General features: G+C 30.9%; 1 protein-coding gene across 2 annotated transcripts in view; it reads left to right on the top strand.

Moving 5' to 3' along the window:
- TMEM170B (transmembrane protein 170B) overlaps positions 1 to 7,875 on the top strand; it is a 47,345-nt gene extending 39,470 nt beyond the window's left edge. For both annotated transcript variants that reach the window (XM_074271714.1, XM_074271703.1), the window contains one exon: positions 257 to 7,875. In XM_074271714.1, coding sequence (XP_074127815.1) covers positions 257 to 387 — 131 coding nt within the window. In that variant the 3' untranslated portion in view covers positions 388 to 7,875. The remainder of the gene's footprint in view (positions 1 to 256) is intronic.
- The last annotated feature ends 9,918 nt before the right edge of the window (positions 7,876 to 17,793 follow it).

Here is a 17,793-nt window from a genome sequence, read left to right on the forward strand (position 1 = left end):
TGCTATACTATATTGTCTCCAGTCCTTTCCAATTAGTTTTGTAATATAGATCTTGAAGTCTAGGACGAAACTTGTCTCTTAAACCTTAGGGTTCAAACATTAGAAACTTTTGCTAGTTATATACCATTTAAATTCCACAAAATTGCAAACTAATGTCTTGTTCCATGAGTAAATAAAATTTAATTATAATTGGATCTGCAGATATCACTAATTAATAAATTAACATGTCGTTTTACTTCTCTCCTTTGTCTTATAGGTGCAGCAGTCGCTGGCATTTATAGAGTAGCAGGGAAAAACATGGCTCCTTTGGAAGCATTGGTATTAGGGGTTGGACAAACTGTACTGACATTAATCATCTCTTTTTCAAGAATCCTTGCAACACTTTGAACTTTTTAATTGTTATAAGGAAATGCACATGCAGATTTCCATGAAGTAGTTCCAGTGGCAAGTGGATAAGAAATTGTTTAAGAATGTGAACTGTGCCCTTCCCTCTAGAGGCCTTGAGCTGTGGGAAAAGACTGCCCTCTAGTGTCCAAATTGTGGCACTACTTACTGCATCGCACCTTATGTGCCTCTGTCCCAGGCAAGGTGCAGCTGTTCCACTGGATGTGAAGGAAGCTACAAAAAAACAGCACCTTGTTTAGCTGCCAATCAGGGTAACATGGGTGATGATCATTATTCTTAACAGTGTTGTGATGAAGTACAGGGACATTTCTGAAGAACTGATATGTGCCAAACTTGAATTTTTTTTTCTTTTTCTTTTCTTTTCTTTTTTTTTTTTTAAATATTAATGATGTGGATGATTTCCAAGTGTAGAAGTAGGATTGCTGTGAACACATTTCACATGAATTCAGGTAAAATAGTAAGATTAACTTTTCTAATGCTAAATCCCAGTAAGAATGCTGAATACCCATTCAGTATGGGTATATATGTTACTTGATTTTTAATGTTGACCATTACAGAGATGTAGGGATCTAGTATAATTGTGTAGGAATAATTGTGATTTGCTTTACTTTATGTGGAAAAAATATTTCATGGAAAGCTCTAAACCACTTTGAAGACTTATAAAGTAGATCTGTATGATATGGTTTTCATTAAGTGAAATAAATCTCTTTTAATGATTTTCCCTCACAAAAAAAAAATATATATATATATACATACATGTATCCTATCCATTTATATTCAGAAGTCGGAGACTTTGTTAGTCAGACATGGATTACAGTTTTGTGTATGCACAAAAAAAATAGAATTTGAACTATTTCTTATAAATTTTGTAAAAAAAATCTGAAATGCATGTTGCATACTTTAACCCTTCTGAAGAAAGTATTTGCTATGTATCTCATAGGAAAGCTTTTCTTTCCTAATATTGCAGTGGGATTACGCTATTTGTTGCACTTAAATCTTGATTTTTGACAATATTTCAAAAGTTTTACATTCAGAAGCATTAACTGTAAAATGTGGCCTAAATTAGGCAATGAGGGAAAACAAAGACCACATTGTAGATGAGTAAAACTATAGCCGTGTGTGTGTATGTGGGGAGAATCATGTTTGGACTATATGATAGCATTATAATTCTGCTGAATACAATATCTGAAATATAGTTCATCAATACTACAATTGGAAATTGTATGATTTCTGTCTGCTGAATCCATTATTGAATTGAGCTTGTACTTTCAGTATAATTGTCAGGTGTTTTAAGATTTGTTTTTTCAAGTTCAAGGATTAAGGTGGTATGCATGTGAAACATGTCTTTAGTATAAAACAAAGGGCTTTAGAATTTGTTATTGTTTATAGGGGGTTAGAAAATAAGGAAAAATGGGAAGATGACAGAATTTAAATCTGCCTCCTACTGAAATATTCTGTACCATTTGTACTTTATAGATGACTGATAATTTGTGCTAATGGGAAGAGAGGTAAATTGCAGAAGATACAAAAAAGGTAGACAATCTTCCAAATTATTTATGCACCACAGGCTAGCCATAATGTAGTTCAAATTGGTGTTAAGCTTGCTTTACATACAGATTTTATAAAAGACTGAAAAAAATGTTCTTCATTCTAACCCTCTTCAAAGTTCAAGTCATCAGAAATCTGAACAAAAGGAATATTAAAATAGAAATTTAATACTTTATGTGAACATAAGAGCTGTTGAGGTCTTAACCCTGTAGTTTAGGAATGTGTAGAAATGGAACATATGAGTTTGATCTATAAATAGAAATATTTAAGCATACTAGTAAATGTAAATTTATTTTAATAGATTATTAGATATATAAAAGAATTTATTGATCATCTAGACAAACCTCAATTATTACAGATGAAAAAATAAAGTGATTTGTTCTTGGTTGTATTTACCATTCATGATAAAGCCAGAACTAACCCCGGTCTCTGGACCCCCAATCCAGTGTCCTCTGCTGCCTCCTCTTATATTCTCTTAATTATAGAGATATGTTCTTTTAGGCACACTAATCTAAAATAATTTTTCTAAGTCCATAAGAAAGGATTTTTCTTCTATTTAACATAGTATATATTTTCTTTATGTTTGTTATTCTAAACATTAATGAAAATTGATCCCCATTTTTGATAGATATCACCAGTCACATTTTGAAGGGTATTTTTTATAAACATAATACTGAAAATTAACTTGTTTTAATGCATTTTCATTTTTAATTTAAAGATGATCACATTAAAATATGTTCATTAAGGGCATATGCTCTATAATGTAAAATTTAACCTAGTTGAATTTATGAAACAGACCAAAGAGGTTTTCAATTCCTGTTTTTATTGTAGTATAAATATATAATTGGATATGTTCAGTAATAGTGCATAAGGATATTATGGTCATCTCATTATCAACATGTTTTAGGTATGCTTTTTTCCCCATTTCGGTTATGTTTATTTTACTAGATCATCAGTTGTGATTTCTACTGTGATTTTGTGAAGCTTATGTTTTAATTTTTTTTAAATAAATGATTAGTGTAAGTTTGTCAATTATTCCAATAGTCACTTTCTCTATGGTGACAGTTTTTAGCTTAGTTTGTCTCCCATAGAGGTTACATAAACAATTAAAGCTGCTATAATTGAAATGTCATTTAAAAATTGTTTCTTAAACAAAAGAACATATTCTAGTGGATTATTTGACTAGTGAATCAGTTGAGTTAAATGTTTCACAATTGCTTGAATTTAGTTTGTAATTTCAAAACATTTCCTAGATTAACAGTGGCAAGATGTTTTCACGATAGAGCAAAATGTCATTAATTTATTTGGTCACATCTTCATTATCTTATAGTTTATACCTTTTTAAAATGACTGTGTTTCCCTTTTCCCCACACCTCAGAAATCCTTCAATATAAATTATATTTCTTGCACTTTTCACCCCATTTTACAAATCTTTGGGAAATCTTGTTTACTATTAAGAGGATTTCCTATCTAAGCAGTTGATGAATACTGAGTATTAAATCAGTCTTTTTTCTGTCCCATAGAATTCATGATATAAACTACAAATTGTTTGGTTTATTATTGTCCATTAGGATGGATGACCAAGTTAACTTTGAATAGTTTTAAATAACTCACTCCTTATGAAATTTTAAAAAAAATTTCCAATGATAAGAAAAGGCCAACGTGTTTGTAATAGTTATTCTTTTTTTTTTTTTTTTTTTATTCTTTATGGCAGACACATTTTTTTTCTTTATTCCAGTAACTTATTCTTCTTATGTCCAGAATATGTAAAGAAAGGGATAAGTTATTCTATTTTAAAGTCAAAATCTACTTATTCTGAGTTTTCTTCATGATTTAAAGTGAGAATTAAGGAAATGAAATAAAGTTGTGAGGATAAAATGATATGGTTTATATAAAGCACTTAAAAAAGATACATAACTGTTAGTCATAATTGTTATTTTAAAATTTGAAAAGAAAAGAAATAGGATGATTTATTAACCAATACATTCTTTTTAAAAGGATAAATCAAATGAAAATATAATAAGATAGTTCCAAGTTCAAAAAAGATATGGATGCTATCTTGGAATCCCACTTCTTTTTGTGTCCAAATTAGAATTTTTTCAGCTTATTCGGTATGAAATATAATTCCATATTTTCATTTTAAGTGAATAAGCTAATAATTAATGATCATTTGTAATTTCTAAGAGATATCATTTGGGTTTGTTGCAATTTTTCCAGATTTATTCACTCACTTCCTTTTTTTCCTTTTGGCATCTCCCACAAGCTTCTTGAGAAGAATCTATTTATTTATTGGTATCTTTCCATTGTAACCTTTAACACCTTTTTGAAGGACCAATCATTATAAGCAAACACTTCAGTAGAACGCCCTCTTCCCCCCCCCCCCCCCCCCCCCAGAATAGACAAATAAGGGAAATAAGGATTTGGCTAGAGTGAAAAGATGACAAAACTAATGAATCCTCAGTCTTATCATCCCTCCAGGGTATTTTTTGTATTATTATCATCTTATCTCTGTTGCCCTCCTTCCTTCTCATTGAAGGTACTGGGTTTTTGTAAAAGCACCTTAGTATATACTGCCAATTATGAAATCATGAGCAGTGAATTAAAAAGACAGCGGCGGCTACTTCCCTTTACTGAATTAAAGGTACTTCAGTCCTAAGTTTGACACTTGAAATAATTTTTTTTTTTTGCACATACAATGTAAATTAAAAAAAATTTAAGTCCTAAAAATAAACATAATTTTGCAAATTTCTTTTACTTTGCTTTTTTGACTCATTTTATTTAAAGCAGTATTTTGTCCTAAGCACAAAGGAATGATGAAAAAATGTTGAGGGAACTATATCACAAATAACTGTAATATTTAATTACTATTTAACTGTGAGTGAATAAATCTATGTTTAATATAAGAGAGTAAGAATTTTAGACTGAAAATTAATGACAGTAGCAGTGAATCAGACCTCAAGCGTTCACAGAATTCCTGTCCCCCCCAAATTCTTAACTCCCTCGAAATTTTAGAGTGAAATTGGAAAGAAATTATGTGAGTAAATAAACTACTATAAAGATTTTTAAATATTTTATACTAATTTACAGTAAAACAAATCATGTTATTGTTTTTCATTATGTTACACACATGCACCTAATATATCGTATATCAGTAGTTAAATTTATTCAGCCTTTCCAGTGAATCAATACTAAAGACTTGGACTGAGATTATAGTCTTATAAAATTTAAGCAACAGGAGAGATCATAGGTTATCTAGTCCTACCTTCTAAGGATGTCAACTGTTACATTTCTCTTTGATGGTCTCTATTTGTAGAGAATACAATATTTTTATTATTATCAAGATTGAATACTGATACTAATTAAATTACTTGATCTATTATCAACTTGCTATTGGAGAATGATATTTAGTTTGTGTTATGTTTTCACTATACCTTAGATATACCAATAAATTTTATATTAACTTAGTAGAAACACTGAAGTCGATTTAATGACTATAATTTTCTTTTGCTTTGAAATTAAGGAAGTCATTTTACTATTTATATAAGTTTACACAGGTTCAACTTTTGTATCTTATGGCTATGTATTTATTGTTTTTAGGGCAAAACAAATATTGTGGGGAAGTCAGTTTTGTGAACCATTTATATGTGTATATATATATATATATATATATATATATATATATATATATATATATATATATACATACATACACACATATATGTATGTATACATATATATAAACCTTTTACATATTAACCCAGTACATTCTTGATGTCAAAGTGACTGCATCCTTTTCAGGAAATATGTACATAAGTAAAATAAAGAATATAATGCCTAAGCATCGAGCTATTGCTTGTAATTTACAATTATCCAAATCCCTTAATTGTTCAGCCCTTTATTTCATCATTTTACATTTTAATTTCCTAATTATTACTCTATATTGGTTATTTTCTATCAAATTATGATTTGACATCAGTCATTGGACATACAATAATGTTAGTTCGAAAACACTACTGTTAAATAGTAGTATTTTCATTTTCTGTGTAAATGAAATTGTTAGTAGTCCATTGTCATGTGTCTTTGGAATGAAATATTTTCAAGATAAAATCAAAATATATTGACTTCCCTGAATAAAAAAAAAAGATTTTCTTTTTAAGTTGAAAGTTTTTTGAATGATGCTTTTACAGTGGCATTTGTTTATTTTTTTAAATGCTATTCTAAGAAAGTGATTATTGGAAAAAACTTTTTAGAACTGGATTTTTTGTAGTTGATGAATATGCCATGTAGAATTAAAAATAACTCTCTCCATTATTAATCGCTGTGTAAACATGCATGTAGTCATCATTTAACATTATTAAAGTGTTTGGATTTGTATACAATATTCATTTAGTAACATGGTTGAATTCAAATTATTGTAACAGTAAATCTAGTTTCAGATTTAATCATTCTAGGAAAAAATTAAACCTTAAATAGTTTCAGTAAAAATCAGTATACTTAAATTGCAACAGTAGGATCAGTAAAAGGCTCACTTTAAAATTGTATTAATTCTGAGGCCACTTAAGAATCATTTAGCAAATTATTGTTCTGTTTTTAGTGCTAAATGGTGTCTTAGTACCTTCTAAGAGTTTACATATTTGCAAAGTGAATTTATTGGATTCAGGACCAAGAAGGGATAATAGGACTTGCTTGAGTTACTTGTACTATCTTAAAGATAGGATGATGAGGTATGATATCAAGAAATTAAATTAAATTTGTAGAGAATAAAATCCTTGACAAAATGATTCATATACTTCTACCAATCTGATTTGGAGGTTATTAGTTATCTCTGCCATTGTCCATTATAAGGACCATGATAGTTGAGAAATACTTTCTTTGAATTTTTTTTTTTGTGTGTGTGTGTGTGTGTGTTTTTGTTGTTTGTTTGTTTGTTTGTTTTTTGGTCTTTGTGCTTTCCTCTACCAGGCTGATGTGTAATGGGGAAGAATGTAGCCGAGAAATTCAAATGTAGATTCTTATTTTATTCTTATTGCCAATGAGAGAATCTAGCGTGGCAGTGTTAGTTTTATATTGAACTCCTGGGGCAGACATTTTATGTAACCTGTAGAAATAATTTTATCATCAGGGATTTATTTTGTTATAAAGATTTTTAATGTACTGTGAAGCTTAAAAATAGGGACAATACAAGCTAGGAAGTAATTCAATGCTGTAAAAATAAATACATCTTTGGAAATACCCTATATTATGTGAAAATGGTTTTCCCCTACAGTTAAGAATATAACCTACACTATGAGTGTATGTATACTGCATGTTTACATATACAGTTTAAATTAATTTGAACGATGGTAAAAGTTTATGTTTATAATACATAACTGAAGTTGTAAATATTGTATACTATTGATTTTTAATTTTATAAAAACAATTTTTTAATTTCCCTATTCATGTATAAACCTCATTATGTATATAGTGTAATTTCTTGGACAATAAAAGTTTTGCAGTGAATTTTATGTATTTTAATTTCAGTAAACATGTTAGTATGGTCTTAGATGTTTATTTTAAGTTCTTTGCACTCCCATTTTCTTCAAAGGGCAGCAATAAACATATGCAAATTATTTTGGTTATAGAAAGTTGGTCTGCAAAGATAGGTTACAGGTTCCTCTTTATTGCTTTAAAGCAAAGATGCACAATTTGTATCACCCAGTGTCTGAACATAAGACTATTTCTGGGATCCATATATGGTACTTGTCATTTGTAATATACATGGTGAATTCTTTAATAACATGGACAAACAACTGTTATAAATGAATCCAGCAGTTAAATGTCATTACAGATTTATTGGATTAAAACTTTGTAATATACAGTATTTTAATAAACTTTGGGTATTCAATTTCATGCACTTATAAATAAACCTGTCTTTAAAAGCCTTATTTAGTGCTTCTATTTTCATGATGTGAGCGAAGGGAGCAAAACTTTACTGATAATACTGCATTGGAGCTTCATTTTTCTGTCCCTGCTATTTTCTGAGTTTTATAAAATAAGATATTTTGACTGGGTTGGTGATAAAATAAGGAGAAGTAGGGGTAGTTATGCTACATATATTGGCTTCAAGTAAAATTATAAAGTAGTCCAAACTGATATTTACCTAAGATTTTATTAAACACACTATACAATTAAAGATTTCTACAGCAGCAGAGGCTTTGTTACCTTGTGGTTGTTTAGTCTATTCCAGTTGTGTCCAACTCTTCATGATACCATTTGGGGTTTTCTTAGCAAAGATACTGGAGTGATTTGCCATTTTCTTCACATTTTACTTATAAGGAAACCGAGGTAAACAAGGTTGAGTAATTTCCCAAAATCACAACTAATTAGTATCTGAGGCCATATTTTAATTCAGGACTCTATACAGCATTACATCCACTGTGTTACCTAACTGCTCTACATTGTTAACTAGCCCTAAAAATAAAATGGTTATACACCCCCGCACCAATAACTGAGTGTCAGATAAGGAATGTAAAGTCAACTTAATAGTTTGTCATGTAATAGATGTTTGTATGTTGGAATATTTATATTAATATACCAATATAATTCCTGGGCACAGATTATAGCTCAATATAAGACCATAGAAATAGACTACGATTTGAGATTTTTTATTTACAAACATTCTGGAAATGCTTTTATCCTTCATGTATGCATATAAGTTTTATATCTATATGTGTGTATTTTTTAAAGTAGGCTTTCAAGATGTAGAATATATTTTAAGTATCTAGAATTGGAAAGAATATTAGAAGACATTTATATTTTGTCAGTGATTAAACAGCTCTTTTACTTGACCAAGTAATAGATAAAACCAAGAGTACAATCCATTTCTCCTGATCAGTCCATTGCTAATTTCCTCTAGGAATTTATAGAAAGTTCTGATAGTACATGAAGCCTTTATTAGATAAATTTTAGATTAGACTGAATTTAAAAAACAATTGAAAAAAGTATTGAATATTGCCATCTAAAGGATTGAAACCGTTTTTAAGATCTACTTGGAGTCTTGCTTCTTTGTTCCTCCTAAAAGAAATGAAAACAGCAAATCAAGTCATCACGTGGAATTCACTGCACATGGTAAGAATGTGGAAGAGTGGATTAGTTAGGTACATATGCAATGACAATACAATTTGGTCTGTAGAAAAGAAGATTTGATGGGATAGTATTGAAGTAAAAAATGAAAAGATGGTGGAAAACCAAAAGGTAGAAGACAAGTTGAAGAAAGCAAAAAGGAAAGTAGATGTAAAAGGCATTAAAATAAAAAATAAAGGTCAGAGGATCATAGATTTCGAATTGGAAGAAGTCAGAAACACTGAAAGGAAGGAATCTGAAGTTATTTTATAATTGTAAAGTGTATTCTCCAAGGCCCTATGAGAATGGACATGCAAGATAAATCTTACCTGGATGCTTTCTCACTTGCTCTTCAAGTTCCTTAAAGAGCTGATATATATATATATATATATATATATATATATATATATATATATATATATATATATTTTTTTTTTTTTTTTTTTTTTTAGAGGCTACAAATTTTATTTGGGCTGTGGCAATTCTTTGTACCACACCAACCGAACAGGCCAAATCAGATATTATATTTATGTCTCCTGGATAACAAATAAGAGCTAGAATGATTGCATACAATTCATTCTTCTGAGTGGATTGAAAAGGAGTTCTGATTACTCTCTTTATAGTTAAGTCACGAGAATATGCAGCGCAAATATTATGTTTGGATGAATCTGTAAAGATAGTTGGTCCTTTAAGAGGAACTTTAGAAACCTTTTCTTCAAGAATCCATTGCCAATTATGTAATAGTCTGGTTATCTTTAATGGAGACCCATGTGTAAAATTTGGAGCCATGGCTAATAAAATTTGCCACTCTGGGATGGTTTCACAGCATACATTAATTTGTGCATTAGTATAAAAAGTGAATATCTTGTCAGGTCTTATCCCAGATAATTGTACTGCTTGCTTAATGGCCTTCAATAAAATTCTAGCCACAAGCACTGGATAAGGAATAAAGCTTTGTTCTGGTTGTGCTCTATCACACTGTCTCCTCCTTGATGAAGGACTGCAGTGGGTGCCTCTTGTGTAGCAAAAACTGATATTTCCAAGGGTTTTTGAGTGATTCAACCACATTGGATAAAGCCAGTTCAACTTGTCTCAAAGACTTTACAGGAATGAAATGGACCTTAGAGACTAGTTAATTTCATCACTTCTTTCTTACAGATGAAATATTTTTAGAGTAGGGTATGGTTTGTCCTGAGCCTCATAGGTAAATAGAATCAGAATTTGAAGCCATACCCTCTAATTGTCATGTGTTCTTTCCATTACACTATGTTGTTGTAAGGAGAAAAAGAGATGACAAGGTAATGGGTCCCCTAGATGGCAGGTTGACCAATACATGCTAAATATGTTAAAGTATAAGTTAAATACAATATATGTATACATGTCCAAACAGTTGTTTTGCTGTACAAAAAGAATCAGACTTTGAAATAGTGTACAATTAGCCTGTGAAGGAAATTTAAAATGCAGGCGGACAAAAATAGAGGGATTGGGAATTCTATGTAGTGGTTCATAGTCATCTCCCAGAGTTCTTTTGCTGGGTGTAGCTGGTTCAGTTCATTACTGCTCTATTGGAACTGATTTGATTCATCTCATTGTTGAAAATGGCCACGTCGATCAGAATTGATCATCATATAGTATTGTTGAAATATATAATGATCTCCTGGTCCTGCTCATTTCACTCAGTATCAGATCATGTAAGTCTCTCCAGGCTTTTCTGAAATCATCCTGCTGGTCATTTCTCACAGAATAATAATATTCCATAATATTCATACACCACAATTTATTCAGCCAATTGATGGGCATCCACTCAGTTTCCAGTTTCTGGACACTACAAAGACGACTGCCACATCTGCATATTCTCCTAATTCTGAGAACAGATGAAAAATAATTCTTTATGACTAAGGAAAATATTTTATTTCCCTACATTGACAGATCTTGAAAGGAAAGTATATCAATAATTTTTCTTTCTGAAATGTTCCCAATTCAATATATGGTTAAAAGATGTGGACCACATTCAAAGTAAGAATTGTAGACTATCAATCACATAAAGGAACATATAAAAGACAACAACCACATAAAAGTGATTTCAATTAATCTTAAGGTGTTAATATATATCCATAAAATTAGCAAAAAAAAATGGTGTTAGGAGAAATCAGATGCACCAAACTGGTCATACATTTTTACCCAGCAAAGAGAATTTGAAACAGCTTGCTTTTTAAAATTGGTTCTAAAATGTTCTTTTTCATGAATCCAGTAATCCCACTGCTGAGTTTATATCCCAGAGAAGGTAGTGCCTTAAAGGTCCTACATATATATCAAAATACTTATTACAGCATAATTTGTATTAGCAAAAAGATAGAATTATTGGCCTAAAGATTGAGATGTGACTGAACAAACTGTGGTATGAATATAATGGAATATTACTGCACCACAATAATTGAGGAATTCATTGAATTATGGGGAAAACGTGTATGACTTGATGCAGAGCAAAGAAAACTATAATGTCATACAAAATGAAGATAAAAATCCACTTACTCTACATTAAATATACATACATATATAATATATGAGTGAAAATTTATGTGTTATTTGATTACATAGATGGTTTTATTTGTTATGGGAAAGAACTGTAGAAAGGTGGTTTATTAAAAAGTGATATGTCAAAACAAAATAATTCCTTGATTAATTAAAAAATAATAAAACAGCTTTTCCTTTGTTCCTCCCTTTTTCACATCTTTCTCAGCCAGAGGTTTAAGTCTTAATTTTCACTGAGTTTGGGAACAAATATGCAACCTTGCCCATAAAATTAGTAATTGTTTAGGACAGAGTGACTTACAAGTTCCATTAAAGCATGGTGTTAATTACTTATGAGATCAACTTTTCAATTCTCTTTAAAATAGAATGAAGGGATACTGAATTCATTACTTGCCTCAGATTAGACAGTAACTAACGTATGAATTTTTACCCCTGTATGAAGTTCTATAGTTCAGACTGACATCATGAAATTAGGTTCTCTTATCATCTGGCATTACTAAGTCAAAGCAGATTAATATAGATTCAAGGTCCCAAAGAAATTAGGCTTTATCTATTTTTTAAATCTGTGGGTTAATAATTTATATAATGGGGCAGCTAGGTGGTGCAGTGGATAGAGCACCAGCCCTGAATTCAGGAGGATTTAAGTTCAAATCTGGTCTCAGACACTTAACACTTCCTAGCTGTGTGACCCTGGGCAAGTCACAACCCCAGCCTCAGGAGAAAAAAATAAAATAAAATAATTTATATAATGAAAAATACAATTTTCATCATCATCTTATAAAAATGCATTAGTAACTTAAAATTGTATGATAAAAATCACCAAATTTCATATTTGATGTACTCATCACACTTGGATTACATATCCAAAAGATACCCAAGACCTAAAGAAAGTCCATTTATATATCAAAATAGTCATCCTATATCTTTGACAAAGAGAAGATCTAATTCAGTTCCAATTGATCAATGATGGAGAGAATCAGCTACACCTAGAGAAGGAACACTGGGAAATGAGTGTAAACTGTTTGCATTTTTGTTTTTCTTCCCAGATTATTTTTACTTCTTCCTGTGCAACAAGAAATTTGGTTCTGCACACGTATTGTATCTGGATATACTATAACATATTTAACATGTATAAGACTTTGCCATCGAGGGCAAGGGGTGGAGAAAAGGAAGGGAAAAATTGGAACAGAAGTGAGTGCAAGGGAGAATGTTGTAAAAAAATTACTCATGCATATATACTGTCTAAAACAAGTTATAATTGTAAAATAAAGAAAAAATTAAAAAATTAGTCATCCTAGCTGTTTTTGTTGCAGGAAAAAGAACTGGAAGCAAAGTAGGTATTATTTAGGAAATTAGGCAATGACTAAACAAATTATAAGAATATTCTGTATTCTTATACTATAAGAAATAATAGATAAAATGAATTCAGAGAAGCCTGAAAGGATTTGTATGAATTGATGCAGAGATCAGAAGATATACAATAACTGCTATTATTTAAATCACTAAAAGGCATTGTAAATCTCCTACCAAATGTTGTGAACACTATCCCAAACAGCTGTAACATCCCAAGGAACTGTAACATAGTTCCTTCTACTAAGTAAGAGTTGTGGATCTACATATGTTTGATGTGATATATAAATTGTTAGAAGTGGTTACTGTGTCTGTTGGTTTTGCCTAAGTAATTTTTTTTTTTTTTTTTTTTTTTTTTTTTTTTTTTGCTTTAGGGGAGGACCGAAGAAGGGAGAGAGGAAAGGTGTTTAAGGAGAAATGACAAATAAAAACAAGAGACATTAATAAAGCTTTAAAAATGCTTTTAATATGTATTATTTATTGATTAGAGAAATACAAATTAAAATAACCTCATACTATCAGATTGGCTATAAGACAGAAAAGGAAAATGACAAATGCTTGAGGGGAAGTGGAAAAGTAGGGATACTAATATATTGTTGATGAAGTTGTGAACTGGTTCAATTATTCTGGAGAACAATTTGGAACTATGCTCAAAGAGCTATCAAACTGTGTATACCCTTTAACCCAGCAATATACCTCTATTAGGTCTGAATTCCAAAGAGATCAAAAAAAAGGATAGGGGGGAGTTCTTAATTTGTGTGTGTATACACACATACACACACACATGATTCCATTAGTTGTGATATATGATTGTGATGGAAGGCTATTGTGCTATAAGAAGTGATAGGACAGCTGGATAGAGCAATGGATAGAGCAGTGGATAGAGTGCTTAGCCTTGAATCAGGAACACTAATTTTCTTGAGTTCAAATCTGGCCTCAGACAGTTACTACCTATATGATCCTGATCAAGTCACTTAATCTTGTTTGCTTCAGTTTCTCACGTAAAATGAGTTAGAAAGGGAAATGGCAAATCACTCCAGTATCTCTGTCAAGAATACCCCAAATAGGGTCACAGCTTGTCAGATATGACTGAAATGATTGAATAACAAGAAAAAAAACACAAATAAAAATCAAGATGATTTCAGAAAAACTTGTTTAGACTTAAGTGAACTGACTCAAGGTAAAGTGAAAAGGACAGGGAGAATACTATAACAACAGTATTGTAAGGATGATTGATTATGAAAGGCTTAGCTATTCTGATCAAGACAATGATCCAAGGCAATTCCAAAGCATTCATGATGAAAAATATCAACATCAAGAAAAAGAACTGATGAAGTCTAAGTGAAGATTGAAGCATATTCTTTTCTCTTTCTGTATGTTTCTTGCCTTTTATTATTTTAATTTTTTCTTTTCTGCAACATGGTTAATATGGAAATATGTTTTCATGACTTTATATGTATATTTGTTATGTGTATATTTGTTTATATGTATAATTGATGACACATTTCTTGGCCTTCACAAGGGATAGGGGAAGGGTAGGAATGAAGGATGAAATTTAGAACTCAGAATTTTAAAAAATAATTTCAAAATTCAATTAATTATTTTTAAAAGATGTATCAGTATTTTTTGTATTAAGGCTTACAAACAGATGTGATGCCCTCTACTATACCTTTATAGTATAATGTAAGAGAGGAGAAGATAAATAATAATCATACATAGAATTCTAGAGTTGGAAAGAACCTCAATGGTCATATAGCTTAAGTAATTTTAAAAAATGAATTATATTTATGATATAAGAATTAATGTAATATCTGGGATAGCTTCCTGGAGGCCTCGGGATCAGCTAGAGTAAGGATAAGTAAAAGTTCTTGGTCTTTCAGGGGAGAAGTGAAGGAGACAGACAAACTGCCACAATGCTTGCCACCAACTTCTCTTCTCCTTGTCCTGCTGCAAAGTGAGTCTCACTTGTCTCAGTCCACTCTCTAATCCTTGCCAATTATTGTATACACCAAACATTGAGCCAGCACTGAAAAACAGTGAGAAGGGCCATTTTTCCAAACATATGCTAGTAGAGTCATTGTGGAATAGATAATTAGTCTTAAGCGCTCGGTTGTCTGACTCAAGCACAACTTTTAAAAGTTTCAGCCCTTTACAAATTAACATCCTTTGCTTGAAGATTTCTAAGAAGGAGACCATTACTTGCTATGACTTTTGCAATTCACTAAAAAAAAATGTTCTCAAAGTATGATCTTTAGACTTTTTCAAGGGATTCATTAGAAATTTTTTTAAAAAATAATACCACCAAGCAATTATTTTCTAAAATATCCTTCTATGTAAGGCTAGATTTTCTTCACATATTTCAACCGCAACAACATGTCACAAGGGATTGAGTACAGGAGCAAATGTGAGAATTTATCAGTCATATTAAATCTGACATTAAACACATTTGAAATAAAAAGGAAGGCAATGCCCATTATAATTAAAAAAATCTTTTTATAGAAATATGTTAACATTTAATGGGCTTATTTTTAAATAAAATAAGTATTTTTGAAATGTGTCATTTTTTATTTCAAATGAGTCAAGATATGTAAAAAATAACCTACATAAACAAAAACTTTATTTAGAATATAAAAGGGTTAGACCAAAAAGTTTGAGAACTATTGCTCTAAAATAATTGCATCATTGAGAAAATTGAGCTTGGAATTATGTATAATAACTTTAAAGACATTATGGAAAAATAGCAATATAAAGACTGCTTGAAATTTTTTTTGAAGTTGGAGCATGTATTCCCCAATATGTGCATTATATTCACATCCTGAGATTATGATAAGGTGGGTAGAAAACTGACCCTAGAGTCAGAAAGGACTGAATGGTAATCTTTCTTACACACACACATAATGGATGTATGAACCTGGGCAAGTCACTTAAACTCTTAGTACTTTTGACAGATGTCAGATTCAAATAGAAATGAAATCATTAAATCATACATGATGATCCCTTTAGGTGACATATAGACTTAGAAAAGAACATATTATTATCGTCTATGTTATAATTTTATTTATTTATTTTGGAAATATTTAAATATTTCAAAATTATATTGTACTCTGGTTCAGGCTGCACTTGGGATGGTTGTGGGCTGTATATAGCCATCAATTACATGTTTGACACATGATCTAGGCAACTCTATAAGACTATACAATACAGAAAAGAGAGTAGACTTGATTGATGAAGGGAGTTTGCTCACCTAGGAATTCTCCTTATCAATGAACTAGAGGCCCAATTCCTATCCATGAAGTGCTATCCTAAAAATTATATAAATTACAAAAATTATATGAAAATATAATTTTAAGAAGAATGAAATAAAGATGAAATAATATTTAATCTTAGAATAGGGGGTCCCTGACATTTGAGTAGGGGATTGTCAATCCTGAACTTTTAGAAAACCACTTTGACATCTGTGTGGAAGACTAAATTGGAGAGGAGAGACTGGTGATAGAGGCAAGAAAATCGATTAGGAGGCTACTGAATTAACTCAAGTGAGAAAAATGTGGTGGCTGTGTGAGCAGAGAAAAGGGGTGAATGTGAGAGTGGTAAGGGTAGAACTAAGAAGATTTGTCAACTAATGTAATATATAGATATAGGCTGAAGAAAAAAGTGTTGAAGGTAACACTAAGATCTGAAAAACTTTGGTGACTATAAGAATGGTGGTGGTCTAATAAGAAAATTTGGAAGATGGGTCTATTTTTTTTCCAAAGAGAAACATAATGTAATAATATCTACAATCCATCCATGCATACTTATCCTATGTAGCTCTTTTTTGCCCCTCATGAAAATAAAGGAAGCTGAGGTCCTTAGCAGTAATTAAAAGCAGAGCAAGAATCATGCAGAGTCAAACCACTCCTTTTGCTGAAATTTCAAGTAATCTTGGAAAATTAGATGAGACTTTGGATGAAGTATAACTTTCCTAATAGCACTTACAACAATTCCTGTGGGTATCAGTTTAATATTGGCTAGAATTACCCTAAGGGGCTAAAACTTATCTCAGGAGCTTGGTAGTTTTCATAGAAGAAGGAAAGGGTACAAAGGAGGACTTTTGGAAGAAAAAGATGTGACTGTTTTGGAGACAACTATCACAGCAAGGATAGGATGAAAAATATATTCCTAATATTCTACTGGTGGAACAGACACCATTTGGAGTCTGGGAAAGTGCGTTTGGGGTGACTTTGGACCCACTGAACCTATATGTTCATATTTATCCTTTCCAGATCTGTCTATGATCATGATGCTATGACAGATTATAAAGACTTATGGCAATGAGATTAATGCTGAATAAGTAAAATAGTAAAAGAAAAAAAAAAGCAGGATCTAAGAGAAATGGACAATGAAGGTATAATTTAGGAGATCTTTAAAAGGTTTATTAAAAACCTAAGAAGTATTTCAAAAGGGGAAAATCAAGTGATTGCCTCTGAAAAGTGTTTCTATTGCTTAAAATCTGAATAGATTGCAAAAATTACAGAGGATAATTATAGCAACTCATTTTGGCAAATCTGAATTGGTGCTCAAATTTAAAAGATGATGATGTTGATTTAAAGATACATAGAGCTGAAGAGGAAGGGCATTCAAACTATTATGAGTAGATTTTTATATTATCTTTCTGGGCCTTACCCTGAGTCCAGGGTAGAGTTATCAAATATTGCAATCTGCAACATTCCTGATTGTGTCCCAAACCAGATTAAAATATAATTGGGAACAATTTAACAAAGTAAATCAAATATAATATGTGGGTAATGTTAATCAATGGTTAAATTGATAAGTATGATTTAATGGCCCTGTTGTTTTTTTTTTTTTTTTTTTTTT

The sequence above is a fragment of the Sminthopsis crassicaudata genome, chromosome 1, assembly GCF_048593235.1.
Source record: "Sminthopsis crassicaudata isolate SCR6 chromosome 1, ASM4859323v1, whole genome shotgun sequence".
In the NCBI taxonomy this organism is placed as follows: domain Eukaryota; kingdom Metazoa; phylum Chordata; class Mammalia; order Dasyuromorphia; family Dasyuridae; genus Sminthopsis; species Sminthopsis crassicaudata.